Source organism: Acartia tonsa, chromosome 6, assembly GCF_053477335.1.
Source record: "Acartia tonsa isolate MP-2025a chromosome 6, ASM5347733v1, whole genome shotgun sequence".
Taxonomy (NCBI): domain Eukaryota; kingdom Metazoa; phylum Arthropoda; class Copepoda; order Calanoida; family Acartiidae; genus Acartia; species Acartia tonsa.
The window spans coordinates 48010422-48032178 of record NC_137265.1 but is presented as its reverse complement, the minus strand read 5'-3'; the positions used below and the strand labels follow the sequence as shown (position 1 = coordinate 48032178).

The following is a 21757-nucleotide window of genomic DNA, read 5'->3' as shown; positions in this document are numbered from 1 at the left end:
CAACTGTTATTAACCAGTGAGGAAGGGATCAATTAACTATAAATTATACTGGTACTCAAAGTTTTATAATCCCTTCATCTTTTTCAATGTCTAAAAAACTTTGGGTACTTTTATTGAATTTTAATCTTTTCAACCAATAATTTTAATCTACAGAAGGGGTAATTTTGTTTAACATCATTGAGAATGTATATCACTTTAACGTCCATTGCCTTATCCCTTAATATCCCTGACTGTGAACAGTTAGCATGCAGCTGATGCGTGGTGAAACAGACGCGGCAAAAACGCAATATCATAATAATTCGGCTATTCAGCGATTTTTTTTTCAATTCACCTAGTTTTTAATATGTTGTATACAAATACTTTCTTTTATACGTTAGCCTGGTCCAAAATTAGGCGTTGCTACAAAAGACCTAATCCGACAAAAGACCTAAAAACAAAAGACCAAACTTTAATCCTTTAAATGACTCATCCCGACAAAAGGCCTAATTACAAAATACCAATGAACAACATTAAGTCTTTTGTAGCAACGATTAAAATTAAGTGGTTTAATACATCAAGGCATTTTACATTTAGGTTAGGTCTGTCCGTTCTTGCATTATTTACAAATAGTTTTGGTCGTTAGTTTAGGCTTGTTTGAACAATAAGCATCCTTTCAATCATAGGATTCTTGAAACATTTGGGTATAATCTGGAAATGGGACATCATTTTGGACAAGTTTTAAATTTTCATTATCATCATAATAAAATTTTAGATAATTCCAAATTTTTTCAACATTATATTTGATGTTGGAACTTCTTGAAAAAGTTTGTGAAATCTACCAGCTGGTGTCACTTTAATCTATGACCAATTAATTTGGCCAGAAAATTTAATTTAGATGAGATCTGCATGAATTGGCAAAAATACATAAATCATAGTTCCGCCTTTTAAAAATACATTGTTTTTACTCAAAAATAGTTCTTAACCACCAACAAATTTCTAGTTCTGAAATTAGCTCCTGCGGGGGTCTATAATCATGAATCTTAAAGGATGCCACCCAGCTACTTCATTAAACCTAACCTAACTTTACTATACCATAAGCATAAAGAATATGCTTTTTACTAACTAAAAGTTCTTAAGTTGTCTTAAAGCGATATTAAGGAAACCGCAGATTTTTTTTATTATTGGGACATTCTAATGCCTGTATCTATCTATGTGTATATGAAAGTTGATGTATTTGAAATCTACAGGTGAAACACAATCAGTTCTATATCAACTGCTTTATCATTAAGTGCAAGTAAGGACTTTTAATAGTTATTATTTATATTAATGTAAAAAAAGATATATTTTTTAATATGCTTCATATCATAATGCATTACTTATATATATTTTTAATTTAACAGCAAAAGTAACTTTAAATGTGGTATTAATTTTTTGTATTAATATAATAAAATTAATATTTTTAAATATACTTCATATTTATGATTAAAAATATATAATTTTTACATTTAACAGAAAAAAAAATTGTATAATATTTATCTGTGCAAAAAGAGATAATGATTTTTATGTAAAATATATACTTTTTTCTTCATTTTCCTATATCTACGGTTAAGGAAACTAAGCAAAAAGGTCATGTGCTATAAAATTATGTTATTTAAAAATGTTAGATTAACAAATACTTAAGAAAATTTTTAAGAAGTTTTATCAAATGCTCTTTAAAAGTCAAACTTGCAATAAATGCCTCGTTAATTAAGTATATAAGAAGAACATAAATAAAAAGTATTGTAATATAAACAAGGTTGACAATTTTCACAACAGTGACTGTGATATTTATTCTTTAGAAATTCTGCCTAATCGTCATAGTTATCATTTTTTTATAATTAAGATAATATGAGAAGTTTTTTTTTGTATATTTAAGTAAAATCCTTATACTAAAGTAACAGGATGTCTATTTGTCTGTCTTTTTGTCTGTGTGTTTGTACCGAAGGATCTCGCTAACCGCTGAACCGATCGGCTTCTCCTTTACAGGCTAGCTTCTCATAGGTCTTGGGAAATTTTATAACTATTTTGAGGAAGGGTACCACCACTACTAGGTGCTACTAGAGGCCTCTAGGGTCGTAGCCGCTATTACGTAAGGCTTTTCTAGTAATAATTATAGAGTGTCGTAAATCAGGAAGAAAGGGGACAATGGACTAATTGTTGCTTAAGGTTCCTAAAGTTTTATATTAACGTTTCCTTAATCGTCGGCTTATCAACTTTGGGGATTGGATGGTTTATTAAGTTGAGTGTCCAAACGTTTCTACAGAAATTGTAATCTACAGAAGAGGAAATTTTGTATATCAGCATTAGGCATGTACATCAATGTATTGGCAATTGTCTTATCCCTTTAGTGTCCTGCTCGGACACACCTTAAATTTAGAAAAGCAACGCTTTTAATAATAATAAGTTTCTAAATAGGACAAGAAAGTGAGGCACAGTGAAGTAGGGGGTAATAAATATTAGCATTCACGTAAATTAGTGCCAATTTTGTTTATATTATGTTGCAAAAGTAGAATAAATGACTTGTGACATGCAACAATTTACATCATAAACATAAAGTGTCAAGGATCTAAAGGGATAAGAGAATGGACAATAGATTTATGTAAAACCCATTATAATAAACAATATTACCCCAAGATTAGAATACGTGCATTAATTATTTTATAAAATTCCCCTAGCTTTTAAGACACCAATAAAAGTGCATTTATAAGTTTGGGGACCAGTTTTATTGCAAGTCCAATGTCCCCTCCCTCCCTGGTTGTGGTATTGTATATTTTATGAATTGTTGGGGAGTGAATCTACTTTATAAACTACTAGCAGCTGCGCCCCTAGAGGCCTCTATGGGTATTTAAGGGGAAGAGAGATTCCACCCCTCTCCCCCATTTTCAATTTAAGTTATAATAAGAAAAATTTTAAAAAAAATTTCGGGGGTTGTAGGCATTATAGGAGGGAGAATATACCCCCCCCCAAAAAAAAAAAAAAGTTAAAACCTTCCCTGTACCCATAAGAAACTAAAAAATCTTTATGTTCTAATTTTATTTTCTTTATAACTTTTTTGTTAATAAGGTTAGGATTATGAAACAAAAACAATTTTCCTGCTATATTCATAAAGATTTATTTGGTTTTTTAATCTAAAACAAATTTGCCTAATAAGTAAGTTTTTCAAAATATCATTAAAACTAAAAAGACTCAAAAAATATGTGTAAAAAAATGCTTTTTACTCAAAGCCTAAATTTTTTATTTAATTTGTGTATAAAGTTTCTGCTAGTAACAAAAATAAAAGGACTTCTACTATAATTTTGCTAAAAAAGTCATTTCATGTTAAAAGTTACTTTTTCCTCAGTCACTTTTTCAAAACTTTAGCTCTAAAAATCTCCGGTGTCAATGGAGGTAAAATAAATATTTTTATATCTACTTATGTGGAAATCTATAGAGAACAAGGACATATACATTTTTTTATAATTCATTGAGAAATAAGGGCTGCAGATGCTAAAAAATACTTTTTCGAGGGTCATACTGTAGAATTTCAGAAGCCCATCTGCTCTATAATTATGCATGTCTATCCGGTTGTCTGGCAGTCAACCATCTAGTAAATAAATAAGTTTTGTGATTATTTATTACTTAAACCTTACTTTATAACACCTTATCCTTTTAATGTATGGACAAACTGTAAATTTTATCTGCGGAGCTACTTTTAAACATTTCTCTAAAGATGCTCTTTATAGTGCCTACAAAACAGGAGGATAAATTAGAATAATCCATTACTCGGGAAAAGTCCCTTAAGTGGCGATTGATCGTGTTTTTAAAATGGCTTTTGATAGGCTATTTTAAGTTATATTGGGTTAGGTGATTGCTCCACAGGGTTTAACAATTGGCCCCGCAGGGTTAGAGCACCATGCAGGGACTAGAAATAGGAGAAAAGCTACTGTGAAAAAAACGAAGAATCGCCCCTTAAGGAGCGTTGCCACGAAAGGGACTATACCCCATTACTATAATATGACGTATAAATATAATTTATCCCTTTTTTATAGGCACTATAGTGAGCTTCCTAAGATTATCTAAACATGACATATGCAAAATAATCTTTTTTACAAGTTTCACAAAAAGCTTAATATAAAACATGTAACTCAATTAACTTTTCTATAATTCGGTTAGGTCAGGTCGTCCATATCCGTCTGTCAGTCCGTCCGTAACGGATAGTTTTTCGTTAATTTAGGCATGTTAGAATTGTCCAATCGATTTCAAATTTTGCTTGATGATTCCTGTAGTAGATAGGTACGATTTAGAAAGCGTAACAACTCGATAATAGTTACCAGAATGTCCGTACGTCCATTTTAAACATGTTAATTTCTAATTTTTTTACAACAATTTCTTATGTGATATAATCATCCGATTTTAAACATGTTGTTTTTTAGTAGCGAAGCTACTCTATAATTTGAAATGTCCGTCTGTCCGTATGTCCGTATGTCTTAGTTTGGGGAAAACGTGATTTTCTCGGCTCCTATAAATGATAAAGGCTGAATTTTTTTGACAACATTCCCATTATAAAGGAGCACAATTAACTATAAAACATCAATAGCGATAGGACCACTTTTTAGCAGGTTTTAGGCTATTTTTGTATTTTTCACATTTTTCTCCATATCTTTGGTGTTTATGGTCCGATTTACAAAATTTTTTATAAGTTATAGTATCAGAATTAAATTTCTTGTCGTTTTAAAAAACAACTTTGACGGTTAGACTGCCTTTAAGCAGGTTTTAGGCTATTTTTGTAATTTTCACATTTTTCTCCATAACTTTGGTGTTTATGGTCCGATTTTAAAAATTTTTGTAATTAAAAATATCAAAATTAAATTTCCCGTTGTTTTAAGCATCCAGTATGTAATTTGCTTTGTCCGTCAGTCTGTTAGTCATAGTACTGAAATATATATATTAAGAAATTAAAAACAAATGTTGAAAAGGTTTCGTGATTTTTTCCCTAATATACATGCTTTTGACAACTAATCTTTAAATTCTTGTACATATTTTTTGTGCTTCGCTACTTATGGATGGGTGTCATCCTTGTTTTTACTTTATTAATTATTTTTACAACAATTTCTTATGTGATATAATCGTCCATTTTAAACATGTTTTTTTTAAATTTTTCAACAACAATTTTTTATGTGATAAAATCATCCGATTGATCTGATTTTTGGATTACGGATTTATATTACTATATATTCATATTTTGTATATTCAGTTCTGACATTCTACAAGAGTTAATGTTCGTATGTCATACCATTTCAGAGCTTCGCTTTTATGGATGTTGTCATCCTTGTTTTAATCAAATGTTGATTTTAGAATGTCGATTAAATTATATTTTTCTTCCTGTTATGTCTTTGAGAAAATATAAATTTTAGTGTAAAAAATAGTTGAGGAAAAAAAGTAAAACAATTTTGATATATGAAAGTTTTTGTTGTTTGACCTGTAACAAACTTTGCAAACATGTTTGCAGGGCTCGGCAGCTACAATTATTGTTAGAAGGGCTAGGCAGTTATTCCTATTGTTGGCAGGGCTTTGCAGCCAACTACATTTTTATAAAGGCTCGGCAGCCACCCATATTTTTGGTAGGGCTCGGCAGCCAGCATTATTGTTAGAAGGGCTAGGCAGCCATTCCTATTGTTGGCAGGGCTTTGCAGCCACCCATATTGTTGGAAGGGCCTCGACAGCCACCCATATTTTTTGAGGCTCGGCAGCCACCATTATTGTTAGAAGGTCTAGGCAGCCACTCACATTCTTGGCAGCTTTCTGCAGCTATCCATGATTAAGAGGCCAAGATCAGATTTATAGAAAGAAAGGACGGTTTGACTTATTGTTGGTTGTAGATAAAAATTTATAAAAAAAATGTTAAACAAACTATGGCTGCATGCTACTATCAGTTGTTATAATTGTCATAATAGCGGCTGTAGTAGCAAATTGTCAAAATTTTGCGGCGGCTGCTGGCTGAGCACTATATGTACAACATTTTATACACAATGGCTTGAAATAAAAACATTCAAGAAAATTGAAATAAATCTGAAGAAAATTTTTATACTACTCAAAATATAATAATTGTTTTACAATATTAATCAAACTCAAAGAAGATGATTAAAGTTTCTCCACAGGTTATGACGTCAAACGATAGAATAGCCAATGAGAGGCCAGTATATACTGTAATTGACCTATGTTAAAGTTTATGCTGGCCTCTCATTGGTCATTTTATCGAATGACGTAAAAATCTGTGGTGGGCCTTTAATCATCTTCTTAATCAAATATTTTTTTAATAGCTTTGAGATTTTGTTCTTTTTGAGTATATAGTACTTGTAATCAAAAATAGATAAGATGATAAATTCTCAAGATTAATTATTCTGTCTCAGAAAAGTATTTATGAAATTGCAATCGTAGCAGTCGACACATAATTAAATCTGTATGTTTGTTTGTCTGTCTTTCTGTCTTTCTGTGTGCCTGTTTGTATGTCTGTCTCTGTTTGTCTTTTTGTCGAAGCTTTTTATAGTGCCAAAAAAGCTGCCTACAATTGGTCAATCAAAGTGTATACTGGCCTGCCATTGGTGATTTGTATATTGGCCTATCATTAGTCACTTGTATTGTATGACGTCAGTTTTCATAGGCACTATAAACAGCTTCCTTTTTTGTCAATCTGTTTTTTCCGTCATACGAAAATATTTTGGCAAAAACATGATTATTCCAGCTTCTTTATATGATAGATGTCTGAACTTCATTGTGGCGATTCTTCAAATCATACTTTTTGACGAAATCGTTTATAAGTGCAATCCCAAATTGTAGGAAAGCCTTGCTTCTAATAACTAAAATGTTGAAGGAAAATGACTAAACTTTGTTGAAAAGTTTAATAATGGTGTAATTTATAGGTATGTTCATAGTACTTTCAAACTGAATATTAAATTTTCAATATTCCTCATAATTCTTTATAGTCTCAACTGGCAGATGCGCCCCTAGCATCTAGGGGCTCTGTATTTAAAAAATAGCCTAAAATCATCCAAGGACTTAAAATCGAAAAATTAAATTGCCTTAAGCCAGGACCTATGTGAAGGTTCTCTAAAATGTAAAATCCAATTGGTTCAGTGGTTAGCGAGATCTTAGGCTACAGAAAAAAATACAGTACTACTTTACATAATAGGATAAAGATAAAATTATGATGTGTTGATAAGTTTTGTAATTACAAAAATGCAAAAGTAAAACTTAGTAGGTATCTACTTACTATACAGGGTGTTTGGGAATATGACGTTTTACTTGTCCCCTTATGTCCATTAACCCCTTACCCCTCCCCCCAATTATACCTCCTTGGCATAATTCTAAATTAATTAAAATTCAAACAAAAACCGTCCAATATTTTGGTGAAAAATTAAAAAAAGGTTCAATTTTTGGGTATGATTTCTTTCGTGGCAACGCCCCTTAAGGTGCGATTCTTTGTTTTTTAGCTCTACTCCAATTTCTAGCACCTGCGGGGAGCTCTAACCCTGCGGGGCCAATTGCCTAACCCTCCGGGACAATCACATAACCCGATATAACATAACCTAACCTAAAATAAAAAGCCATTTTGAAAATACGACGAATCACCCCTCAAGGAGCAAAGCCACGAAAGGGACTATACCCCAATTTTTTTCTCGTTAGCCAGAGATAAGATTTAATCATTCATTAAAAAATATTCTTAAACATTGAAAAGATCCATAGGAAAAACATTTAATAATTCTTATGCCAATATTTATATTACTACGTAAAAGAATGTTTTTTTCCCTCTAAATTTTTAATTCTTTTTAGGAAAAGAAATGGTTGTTTTCTGATGAAATTTAATCTTTACTTATAAATTTGTCTGATATTATAATTCTTAAGTTTTCTTTGTTTCGGTGTTTATATGGAGAAGCTAAAAGTCAAAAATATGGCGTATACTGATCTTCATTTATTGGAGCAAAGCCAAAATCTTAATTTCATCAAAATTAAAATAAAATTAGATTTTATTTTGTTGTTATGATTATAGCACAACACATAAAACTAACAGTAAAAGAAACATCTGAAAGAAAATCAAATCTTTAAAATCATAGTTATCTGTTTTTAAAACCCAATCCCTTATAACGAAACTAAAAACTCTTATGAGAATTTTACATTAAATTAAAGGGAAAGTAAATGAGAAATGAAACAGAAAAGTGTTTCAGTAAAACCGAAAAATTTTCATACCCAATATTATTAGTCAACCAACAGCCAATAAATCTTTTATTGCACAACTTTTATCTGAAAGTTCTAACAGTACATGTTATTGAGTTGCGCCAGTTTATGAGCCAATGTAGCCAACCAAGTAAAACAGCAGTATACTTATACTAAATTAACAGGATGTCTGTTTTTCTGTCTGTGTGTTTGTACAGAAGGATCTCGCTAACCGCTATGATTCTTCTTTACAGGGTAGCTTCTCATAGGTCCCGGGAAGGTTTATAACTATTTGGGGGGAGGGTACCACCACCCTCCCAAGAAAAATCATAAAAAAATCGATTTTTTTTTACTTATAGAGACTTGAACGCAACATTGCAAGGTATCGTGTTATTTAAAAAAAAACATTTATAGTGCCACTAGAGGCCTCTAGGGGCGTAGCCGCTAGTATTAGTCATAGTAGTCACAAATTAGATAGTTTTACAATTAATTGGTAAACAGATATTTGTTGTTTTAAATGAACAATTGCCATTATTGTTTTTTAAAGAATTGGTGTTAGAAGAGCAGCTACTCTATAATTGTTGCTTGTTTTTTCTTCTGTCTGAAACTTAAGACGGTTATCAAAGATATAACTTTTATTTACAACTGTCTACATTCAGTATTCTTTCTATAAAAACCGGCGGTTGCTCCCCTAGCATGTAGGGACTCTATAATCGAAAGGTTATGGATGGGCAGAAAAATATCCTAATAACCAATACGAAAACCTGAAATTAAAAAGATTAAAACCATCCCAATACTTAATTCTAAAAATAAAATAGCCTAAAACTATCCTAATACTAAAATCTAAAAATAGAACAATCTATAACCATCATGGGACTTATGTGAAGCTTCCCTTAATGGAGAACTCAATCAGTAGTTATTTAAATTCTAAGCTTCAGACAAACAAAAACTCACTACTTTATATAATAGGACAACAGATCTATGGTATAGATGTATATACAGACAACTACCTCCCTTCCCTTTTCAAAGACCTTCTTCGTCTGCTTCAAAATGATTTTTTGCTAATTGGCTGTGTTAATATTAGCGACACCATTGGTTGATTTTCGATGACCCAATAGAAAGGTTGCACAAGGTGATTGCGATGGGGAGATACAGTTATTTAACCCTTTCTCCTTCTAGTGTTTTAATAATAATAATAATAGGACAAAGTTGCTGCGCTACTTTTGAACATAATTATCCTTGTATTTAGAATGAGTATGAATGTGAGCCGTACAGTTCTCAACACACTTGTCAAAACTTCAAATAAAGGTAAATTTTTATTTCTTCTATTTATACAATATAGGTTACGGGAACATTCATAATTCAGGGATAATACAATAAATGGCAAAAAAGTGATTACTTATAATAAATAAAATTTTCTAATTTTCTAAGCACATTAGATTTATTTGTGGATAATTTTAAAACAGCTAATTTGTAACATTCAATCAAGATCTAACAAGGATGACAACATTCATAAAAGCGAACCTCTGAACCGGTAGGACAGACGAACATTAACACTTGTCGGATCGTTATATCACATAACAATTTGCTATTTAAAAAGTTAAAAAACTACATGTTTCAAATGGACGTACGAACATTCTGGTAACGATAATAGAGTTACTACGCTTTCTAAATCGTACATATCTACTACAGGCATCATCATGCAAAGTTTAAAATCGATAGGACAATTCTAAAATACCTAAATGAACGAGAAAAAAACTAACTATAACAGACGGACGCACGGAGCGACCCTAATTATAGAAAAGCTTCGCTTTTAAAAACGGTTGCCAAAGCTTTAAAGCCAACGAGCGAGAGAATGCGTTGATAAACCTTTTTGGGACCAGTATATTTTACACTACATCGTCCCTTTCCTTCCTGATTATTAATATTACAGACAATCCGACAGACCAATTGATCTGTAAAGTATAATAAATTTGTCAGGGTATTATCTTCATAGAATATTTAAGCCTTATGACGGATATACATCAAAATATATTGAGTAGATTTGCTTCTAGATAGCTATACTGTCAAATATTTTGTTATTTATCTTATGTTTATATCTGACAATTGTGCCAGGAATCTAAAGAGATAAGGCAATGGCTAACAAATTCATGTATATTCCCAATAATGATGCACACAATTACCCCTTCTGTAGATTACAATTAGTGGTTGAGACGTTTGGATACTCAACTTTATGAACTAACCAAACACATTTCAATGAATGTCCCCAAAGTGTTTAAACCAACGAATAACCTTATCTTTAAACTTTGGGGACTAGTGAAATAAACAGACCAATGTCCCCTCCCTCCCTGCGCTGGTGCACAGTCAGGGAAGTAGAGAACACTGTAAGATATATTAAACTTCCCTGAAAAAATTAATTTTCTTCATGTTTTAGCATGAACCATTTGGTTACGAAAGAAAAAAAAGATTAATTTTGTTAAACTTTCTACTCAATAATGTTGAACTGCCAAGGAAAGGTTACTTAAAATAGGAATGTAGATGTTTTATCTATTTATCCTACAGCCCTGAGAATCATATTTTGTAGAAATGTAATTGATATTATTATATTGTTCAATATTTCAGTATTTTTCCTATTTCATTTGAACCTCCACAAAATAAATGATTACCTTATGAATGTAAAATTATTTCAAAATGTAAATGATTATATACAGCATTTTTCAGTACTGTCAGTAACTGATTCGGAATGATTCCTCAATATATTAAATTAGTCTAAAGCTTGTAGCTGTCTACATTGCCCTAGCAATAGGTAGGACAAAAGCAGTGACACTAAATACAGCTACTAAATAGCAACAAGGGAGGTAAATCGTGAGAAAAAAATCAAATAGAAACAGGAAAATGTATAAACCCATCAATACTATTAAAGAAAAAGAAATATTTTCAATCCTCCTCCCCCCCCCCCCCCCCCCCCAGCTAGGCACAGTCCCGCAATATCATAAAGAATATGTCTCTGTCTGGGGTTTTTGTTAGGAGTCAAGCTCCTCTTTATTTTATATTATATTGTTTAAGATCTTTTGAAAATCTGTTTACGAGTAGATTCCATCAATAAACCCTGAACAGCATTCTTGCCCCTCCCCATTTTCTATTTAAATTTTATTTATTTTACTTGTTAGGATATCTAACCCTGTGGGGCTTAACTAAATCATACTTAAAATAACTTAACTTGCAAAAAAAAAGATTCTTTAAAATTGGATTTTGGAGGTTGGACTTCATATTGGATTCATATTGGCACTGCTTCCTCCCCCCCCCCCTCTAGTGTCACAAATCTTCAACCCAAATAACTTAAAATCTTTCTTAGAAGAATACCAGTTACTCTAAAATAGCATACTTCTGATGATTATTTTTGTTCTTGTTTGCTCCGCATCTTGTGTGATTACCATATCAAAGTTTTTAGATGTCTATATGTTTATCTGTTTTTATACCTTTTATACAAAGCAGTAAGGTTTATTTTGACCAACAAGATCTTACAAAATACTTTAGGCTATTTTTAGCCCCCTTCAAAAAGAAAGTTCTCAGATGTTAGGGATGAAACAACTATATTATTCAAAAATGTGTGTAGGGCTCACATTTGTCAAAGGAAAATACCAATTACCCACAAAAAAAACTATTATCACTTCTTATTGTTGATCAGACAAGAAAAAAATGTATGGTTTCTGTTTTGTCCAGAGAAAAAAAACAGGGAAGGGGGCATGGGAATGTAAATCATTCTGGTCAAAGTTTTATAAGCACGTTCTTTCATTATTTTCGTTGAAAACTTTGGGGACTTTTATTGAAGCTTGACTTGCAGTATCCAAACTTTTCCACCAATAATCTAAAGAAAGTATAATTTCTTTTTTAAAACTTTTGAGGCTTTTATCAAATATTGATTGGTTGATACAAACTAGCAGTGTTCAAACTTTTTTGCCTATGATTTTCTTTTTCACAATTATAGATGTTGTACAATTAATCCATTGTCAATTGTCTTATCCTTGAGTTCCCTGAGAAAAACAGATACACTGAAAGTAACTAACACATAAAACACACACAAACACAGATTCATGCCTTACACATAAAATTACACAGACCGCAATAATAAAAAATATCTTATTTTTCCTCCTTTACTGTATTGCCTTTCTTTCAATAGAAATATTATTGTTGCGCTGTAAAATTATGGTCCATCCTTTTAGCAGGGGTAAGGGGACATTATTCTAATAACACACTTTCTTGATCGAGAAAGCTCAAAGTGTCATGTGTGACGTCATAAAAATACGTTAGGAGGGATGGGAGCAGAAGTGGGAAAAAACACTTCTAAGAAAGAGATGGATTTTTATGACGTCACACATAACACTTATGACACTTTGAGCTTTCTCTTTTTATCTCTATCTTTCATACCCACCCTCTACCTTTCCTATGTTTAAACCAGTTTTGCCCTAAGTTTACCTCGACATATCGATCAAACTAAATTTTCGGCAATACCAAGTTGGATTATTCAGAGGTGGATTCTTAAAAAAAAATAGGGTGGCTTAGAGAGGCAAAATCATTTTTGTTAAAAATCCTCCAAAATCGCATAAATAAATCTACAAAAATTAAATAAAATCATAAAAGGGTTATTAACATAAGATTTTGTTTATTTTTGTGAGATTGTTATATGATTTTGTAGGATTTTTTACAAAACAATTTTGCCTCACTAATAATTCAAAGAATTTTAAAGAATCCACCTCTGGTATCAGGGATACAACATTGGACTTTCCCAATGATAAAAAATAATCCTTAAAATTATAGATTGAAAAGTTTCAACATTATTAGGTTGAGCCAACCAATCACGGTTTATTAAATACACCCAAAGTTTTTAAGCCATACTTTGGGTACCTCTATAATTTATAGTCTGGCTTTCAAATAATGATTGTATTGTCTTATATAGGTGTGCGTAGCTACTCTGGACAGGTTATCCCTCGCAACATTGCTGAGATCAATGATTCACACATTGGCATGGCTTCCATTGACAGGTGAGTAACAATCCAAAGCATAAAGTGTAACACATCCTTTTTATACCTACGGTACCCTTACCCATCAGTTTACAATATAACCCAACTAGCGGCTTCGCCCCTAGCCTCTAGGGGCTTTGTCCCAAGAGGTAATTAAAAAAAAAAAAATTCTGGTGCTGCTAATTTTATGTGAAGTAGTTTCCCAAAAAAAAACAATTTTTTGGGGGGGAGGAGAAATTTTCATTTGGGGGGGGGGTGTCCCACCCCCCAAGAAAATAGCTTAAAATTACCACAGAACCAGTACATACAGGTCTATACCCTGAAGAGTAGAATCCGATCGGTTCAGTGATTACTGAGATCTTAAGCTTCAGACGGACGGACAGACGGAAAGACATCAAGCTACTTTGTATTATAGATATGACTTGATCTAGAGTTATAAAAAACAAACCAAAAACAATCCTCCCCGCCTTCCCTCCTTTAGTTTAGGAAGGTGTGGGGTCGTTTTTTAAAATGGAGTGTTTTTCTTGCTTATTTTGCTGTCTAAATGACACCAAAAAAATGAAGCAAAAAATATTCAGGTGTTACTTTTAGAAATTGTACATTAGTTTGGCTCATGATATGAAGTGACACACTGACTTTTTTTTAATTACAAGGATATGTTTATCCAATAGCACTCAGCAGCATAGCATACAGAAATATGAAAGTAAAACATAAATTAGTGTAGAAACTAAACAAGATACTTTTAAAGCTTAGTTTATATTAACATACAAAAAATAGGCAACAAGGATCCTTTATTTGAAGAAAAAGGTTGTATTTGAGTATTTTATGTGAATAATTATAATAAAGATTATTTTTTTTAAATAAGCCAATTTTACCAAAGGGCTTTAGAGCAGTTGAATATAAGCTTTATAGAACACATATTGCAAGATAAAACATCTGTTAATATTGTAAATGCAACTAAAACAAGGATGACAACATAAATGAGGGGAGAAGCATAGACATACAATCCTTTTGTTCAATTAATAAATGTATAAGAATAGATATAAACCAGACAACTGCCTGGCCCATGTGGTGGAGACTCTTTTGTCTGCTAGCAAATTGCTTTCTATTCTATAGGGACTTGGCTGTGTTTATATTTCCGACGCTATAAGCTGATATATTTAAAGACCCAATACAAAATCGGGACAGAGACTCAGCCCTGTGGGCAGAATTAACACCCTCTATTCTTTACTTTAATGTTCAATTTAATTTCTACTGTCCTCCACAGTATTACAAGCGATCGATAGACGGACAGATAATCTAAAGTTTAGAGTAGCTTCGCTGCTAATTATATTAATATTACACGAGGCCAAATCATGATTATTATTCATAATAAAAAAACATATTTTTTCTGTAAGGTTTTTTATTGCGTTGTTTTTATTCAAACTTAGACATACTGCCAGACATTCGTAAGAATAAAAAAAGGTCTAAAAAGAATTAATAAGAAAAATCAAGGAAAGCTTTTTCTTGCAACCTAAAATTCCACCAAAATCAAAAACTAAGTTTTAGAGATAATGCGCTTACTACTTCTTGCATAATCAGCATAGGAACTAACTTTTCTAAAAATCAATACCTTGTAAAAAAAATTGTGAATTTATAACACAGTAATAATGTTTAAAACCAACTGACTTTTAGTAAAGTTATGCGCTTTCTACATTCACCTAAATGTTTTAGAAATTCCAATGAACACAAAGAAAGTCGTTAAAAAAAATTCTGACGTCATAGAAATGAGGGATGAGGAGAGGAGGAGTGGGAAAGAAAACTACTATTATGACGTAACATTAGCGACTTTCTTCGTCTTCATCCCAATAAAAAGTTTTAAATTGATAGCAGAATCCTAATATGCCTAATAGGGTGGGTTCATATCAGAATTAGACAAAGCGGGGATATGCAACAGATAAAATTAACCTTAAAAACATTTCTGACCGAAAAAGAATTTTAAAAAATTAAGTTTTAGAACACGACCACTTAAAAATATAATTCATTACTTATTAGTATGCAAAGACGACATTCAACATTTTTTTTTTGAATCAGAACTATGGCTTTATGGTGCTCCCTGGAAAGGCCTTGAGGAGCTGAATCAGGAACTTTTGTCCGTTTCAAAATATCTCGTTCCTAGCCTTAGAAATCAATAAAAAACCAAAAATTTTAAAGGTTTATTGAGAATTGTTCAATTTGCAGAGGTTTTTTAGATTTTCTCAGGCTAGGAACGAGATTTTTTGAAACGGACAAAAGTTCCTGACTCAGCTCCTCAAGGCATTTCCAGGGAGCACCATGAAGCCATAGTTCTGATTCAATAAATTTTCGACTCCCATTTACAAATAGCTATACAATTGAATGTCTGGTCGTCAGCGGTTTTAAGACTTAGGATAAATTTTAAATCATCCAGAGGTGTATTATATCTATATAAATTGAGTGCAGATCCCCGCTTTGGCCTCAGAAAAAAATGTCCAAAATCGACCCACCCTAATGCCTAAACTAACTATTAAAGCTATCTTGATTGAAGAAAGGTTTTTCTATTAAAAATCATATATGCTTGATTACATGTATAACTTGTACATATTGTGATATTGGGTAGGAATCTGAAGGGATAAGACAATGGACGATAGATAGATAACACTCCCTGTGATGATAAACAAGATTACCCTTCCCGTAGATTAACATTAAGTTTGAACAAATTAGTTTGAAATCAAACAATCGAAATTAAATAACAGTATCCAAAGTTGGGTTATAGTCCCTTTCGTGGCAACGCCCCTTAAGAGGCGATTCGTCGTATGTTCAAAATTGCTTTTAATAGGTTATTTTAGGTTAGGTTATATTGGATTAGGTGATTGCCCCTCAGGGTTAGGCAATTGGCCCCGCAGGGTTAGAGCCCCCCGCATGGGCTAGAAATAATAGAAAAGCTACTGTGAAAATACGAAGAAAGGTCCCTTAAGGGGCGTTGCAACAAGAGGGACTATACCAAAAAGTTGTTGAGCCAATAAATAAGATTAAAGTGGTTAAAAAACTTTGGGTACCTGTCCAATTTACATTCCAATAACCCCTCCCTCCCTGGATATTATGGTAATATTTTGATTGCCTCTTCTCAAAATTGACAGCTTTCATATGGAGATATATATTTTGTCACACGCCTGACTAAATGTCTGATTAGCAATCTCATAAACTAAAATATATTCTTTTCTTCCCAGATACGTTGCAACTCTATAAATACCCTTTTCCCAAATTGATTTATTTTGTGTAATAAAGATTTTAAACGTAGCCCTTGCTCGTCGTCTGGGAGGGGTCTTTGGTTCGAATCTTAGCTTAAAGTTCTGACTACTGCTGCTATCTCAGATACACCTCATTATTAGTAAAATAGATGGGGCAATGATTTTGGCAAAACAGGCGTACTCACTTCCTTACATGACAAAAGGTTGGTTGTCTGCAATAGTTAGAATGTTAAGGCCTTAAGACCTTAAACAAAGGTTTGGCTCTATGTTGTTATCAACCATTCTTTAGGGAATAAATTAGTTATATCAAGGGAGAGAATTGACTTCGGACTTTTTATACTTATCCACAAAGTTTTATTTATTTGTTGGCTAAAAATCAATTAATAAACTTTTCCACTAAATCTAACAGAATAACATTTTGTTTATTGTAATTGAGGTATACTTAAATTTCTTGTCCTGTGTCTTATCCCTTAAAATCCCTGAGGTTAACCCCTATTGACTTAATTGTCCTTGTTTTGATATTTATTTGTACTGATATTATTACTTTTTCCGTCGGGAACTTTTAATAATAATAATAAATATTTATCAAGAAAATAATTGATTTATGTATTATTACATAAATTTCATCAATATATGTTATATTTTTAGCTAGTGGCTGCGTATTTAGCCTATTTATAGAATGAACAAGGATGACAAGATCAATAAAAGCAAAGCATAACATATCAATAGGCTTTGAAAATCTCCTTGTTTCAAACATTTTAGTAAATGTTTATTATTATTTATACAACTGTTGAAAAGTGTTATGCATGATACAAATGGACCCTGTCTTCAGGATGATCATTGTATATTCTATTTAGGATTAGAGATATTTGCTCCCGCAGCCAAGAGGTGGCAGTGTCACAATCAAACAGGATCTTCAGTTCCAGGTTCCTGGCAGATCAGACCACCAGTACAGGTAAACAGGATCTTTAACTCCAGGTTCTTGGCAGATCAGACTACAAGCACAGGTAAACATGATCCATAGGACCATGGTCCTGGCAGATCAGACCACCAGCACAAGTAAAAAGGATCCATAGCTCCAGGTTCCTGGCTGATCAGACGACCAGCACAGGTAAATAGAATTCTTAGTTACATGTTCCTAGCAGATCAGACTACCAGCGCAGGTAAACAGGATCTTTAGTTCCAGGTTCCTAGCAGATCAGACTACAAGCACAGATAAACAGAATCTTTAGCTCTAAGTTCCTGGCAGATCAGACCACAGGTAAACAGAATCTTTAGTTTAAGGTTCCTGGCAGATCCGACTACCAGAACAGGTAATTATGATCAATAGTATCAGGTTCCTGGTAGACCAGACCACCAGCACAGGTAAACATGATCAATAGCACCAGGTACCAGGTAGATCAGACCAACAGCACAGGTAAACAGGATCTTTAGCTCCAAGTTTTTTTTTAATTTCTTGAAATATTGAGTAGAAATTTTCTGCATTTTATTTTGAACATTTGACATAAAGTATGTTTATTCCTTCAAGATTCGTAGAAAAACTTTAAAATGTCATAAAAAAAAAAATTCAAAAATAATTTGTATAGGACAACTGGGAGAAGAAGGTCAGCAGACAAGCTTCCTGGATCTACCTCTGGACCAGCAGTTACCTGTCCAGGCCTGGATCATGGCTTATGATCTCTCAAATATCAATATTGAAATGAAGGTAAGTGGGATTTAATGATGCGGTTGGTCAGTAGTATTGATTTGTGCCTCTGAGTATCAAAAGTTTTCAATCCAATGCATGGTAAGTTGTGAATTTAAAACTTTGGATATTTTAATTTTTAGCCCAAAGTCCTTTCCCACATTCTGTAAGACAAAATAGAAAACATGAATTAAATTAACATTGTGTTTTTACTAGACTAATGTTCCTGAGCCATTCAAAGCTGAGGAGAGTGTTGAGGACACTGTGGAGGGTGTTCCTGCTGGTCTATCTGATGCAAAGGTAAGAGTGTGGAGGACACTGTGGAGGGTGTTCCCGCTGGTCTATCTGATGCCAAGGTAAGAGTGTGGAGGACACTGTGGAGGGTGTTCCTGCTGGTCTATCTGATGCCAAGGTAAGAGTGTGGAGGACACTGTGGAGGGTGTTCCTGCTGGTCTATCTGATGCCAAGGTAAGAGTGTGGAGGACACTGTGGAGGGTGTTCCTGCTGGTCTATCTGATGCCAAGGTAAGAGTGTGGAGGACACTGTGGAGGGTGTTCCTGCTGGTCTATCTGATGCCAAGGTAAGAGTGTGGAGGACACTGTGGAGGGTGTTCCTGCTGGTCTATCTGATGCCAAGGTAAGAGTGTGGTGACACTGTGGAGGGTGTTCCTGCTGGTCTATCTGATGCCAAGGTAAGAGTGTAGAGGATACTGTGGAGGGTGTTCCTGCTGGTCTATCTGATGCCAAGGTAAGAGTGTAGAGGATACTGTGGAGGGTGTTCCTGCTGGTCTATCTGATGCCAAGGTAAGAGTGTAGAGGATACTGTGGAGGGTGTTCCTGCTGGTCTATCTGATGCCAAGGTAAGAGTGTAGAGGATACTGTGGAGGGTGTTCCTGCTGATCTATCTCATGCCATGATAAGAGTGTAGAGGATACTGTGGAGGGTTTTCCTGCTGGTCTATCCGATGCCAAGGTAACAAGGTAAGAGTGTAGAGGATACTGTAAAGGGTGTTCCTGCTGGTCTATCTGATGCCAAGGTAAGAGTGTAGAATTGTAGAGGACACTGTGAACTTTGAAGGGTGATCCTACTGGTCTATCTGATGCCAAGGTAAGAGTGTTGAATGTGGAGGTTATATTAATCTTTTAAAGGATCTTTAGATAACTTAAAATCAGACTGTTGAACGGTCAATAAATACCTTTTTCTATTTTAATGAAACCATATCTATTCAATGTTTAAACTTCGGTCTGTAATTTCTTTCAATTCTTTTCTCTTTTTCTCTCTCTCCGGAGCAAGTAATGTATTTTTAGCTTAACATGTTAAACAGTTTTGAACTAAAGAACATAATCATACTTGTTTTTAGGTGAATCTTGAGACTAGATCTAACATGGACACCAGGCTGGGACTCGACCTACAGATGAAGGACACTTACAACCTTGTTTGAACAATTATGTCTATATTTTCATAGATTTTATACATATTTTATAAAGCTATTTTACTTAAATATAACAAATTTTCATAAATTTTTACTTCATATAATTCTTATTTATTATTGTATTTGTGTTTTTATTTTTTCTAGTTTTGTTACCTATAAAAATGATATATTATATGTGTGCAATATTGTATTTAAAATTTTTATAATAATATAAATAAAGATTTTAATCTATTCTGGTTTTGTGAAATTTATAGGCGGTAGGTGGCGTTGGACCTTAATTTATAATATTGTTCTCTCATTCGTTGGCTAAAAAACTTTGGGAACTTTGGCTAATTTTGTTTGCCGTAAATGGGGATTAACATCAATTTATCTCTATTTTCTATTCATTAATGGTCCCTCGATTTACAGTTTTGGATTTTAAAGGAAATATTAGTTTTAGTCATGGTTGTTTTGGGCTAAATTTAATAATGACTGTTTATTTCTTTGACACAATTGGTGTAGCCGCTATTTTATTCAAAACAATCGGATACGTCCCCTAGAAGCCTCTAAGAGCACTTAAAATGGGAGAAGGAAAAGAAGACCCCCTCCCATTTTTATTTTGAGTTTTAAAAAGATATAGTTAATAGAATATTTTTTTGGGGGAGGGTCCTTTTTTTGGAGGTTGGAGTTAAAAAAAACTTCCCCGGACCTATAAGAAGCTTCACTGTAAAGGAGAACCATATCGGTTCAGTGGTTAGCGAGATCCTTCGCTACAGACAAAAAAAGCTTAAAAATAAATGTCCACATAATAAAGTAATTAATTCTTTACAATTTATTCCTCTACAAAGACGACATTTGTTTGTTTACATTTCGAGGTCATTGTGAACTTTTTGTCTGCTCCCCGAAACAAAACAAAACATTTAGAAGTCTGGATGGAAACTTATCTTTCAATCCGCCCTTCATAGTGATAATACAGCTCCAATTTATGTAAATATTGTTGTATATTATCTAAGAATGTGAGTGATAAGACAATTGATGATAAATTAATAATATCCCCACTGATGGTAAAACTTATTGGTTGAAAAGATTGGACACTAGTTCTATGGAATAACTAAAACTTTGGGTACTACTGTATAATTTATCGTCCATTTTCCCCTCCCTCCCTGTATAATTTCAAGCGAATTTTCCTCAATATAAATATGTTAAAAATCCTTATTTTGAATATATAGTTGAGATAACATATATAATCTTAATTAAAATTGTAATAATGCAATTTTGTGTTCAATAACAGTTAAATTTATTGTAAAGTGTTAAATTTCACCTAAGTTAGAAAAGTTTAGGCTAAAACACCGTCATACTAAAGATGTAAAATACTGGTGCTGTGTCAGACAATATTGACAAACATTTAGACAAAGATATTTTTATCAAAGGGTCTGTATACTATTTATTATGCCAACTGCATGAATGACAAATACACAGTGAGCCCAGGAATCCAATTTTGTGGAAAAAATTAATAACTTCCTTATTTTCTAACCAAATCGAACAATTCTTTTTTTAATTGGAAGGTTTTTATAGTACCTTATACAGAATTAACAAAATTACTCCCTCCCCCACTCCCAAGATGATTGGGGGGCCAAGATATCCCCCCAAAAGTGAATAATATTCATAATTCTTATCTTAACATTCTCATTTTTTCCATCAAATTCAATTCTTTTTTTTTTAATTGAAAGGTATTTAGAGTACTCTGTATTAGATACAAAATTTACCCTAAACCCCAACTGGGGCTACTGGGTTGGGGTTAAAATTCACCCCCCAAAAGTGAAAATAAGATATTTTTCTTCTAATTTGCTTATTTCTAAATCTATTTCAACAATATGTACTTTGATATATATACCAGAAAAATTCATATAACCTAAAAGTCCCCCCCCTCATCCCCAGGGGCGACGAGTGGGGCAAAACATCTACCCCCCCCCCCCCCACCTAAAAAAATTGTAAAATTTTGACACTTTGAGAAATTTTTACTTAATTTAAAATTAAATATTTTAACTAGCTGATGAAAATATTTTGTATTTTATTCCCCTCCGGCCCCCCCTTTTCGTTCTGTTATTGGGGGGCGGGGGGGGGGGCAGGGCCAGGTCTGCCTAGAACCTCTCATCCCCTGCCTTAAAATAAATGAACCACTTTAT

At 33.0% G+C, this 21757-nt stretch overlaps 1 protein-coding gene across 1 annotated transcript; it reads left to right on the top strand.

The window, feature by feature from the left end:
- The first annotated feature begins 1209 nt into the window (after positions 1–1209).
- Positions 1210–19828, top strand: LOC145322848 (uncharacterized). Its single transcript, XM_080165169.1, has 7 exons — positions 1210–1273; positions 9458–9516; positions 13166–13250; positions 17335–17432; positions 18064–18182; positions 18378–18461; positions 19521–19828. The coding sequence occupies exons 2-7, from the start codon at positions 9459–9461 to the stop codon at positions 19599–19601; spliced, it is 525 nt and encodes a 174-aa protein (XP_080021295.1). The 5' UTR covers positions 1210–1273; position 9458; the 3' UTR covers positions 19602–19828.
- Positions 19829–21757: the final 1929 nt, after the last annotated feature.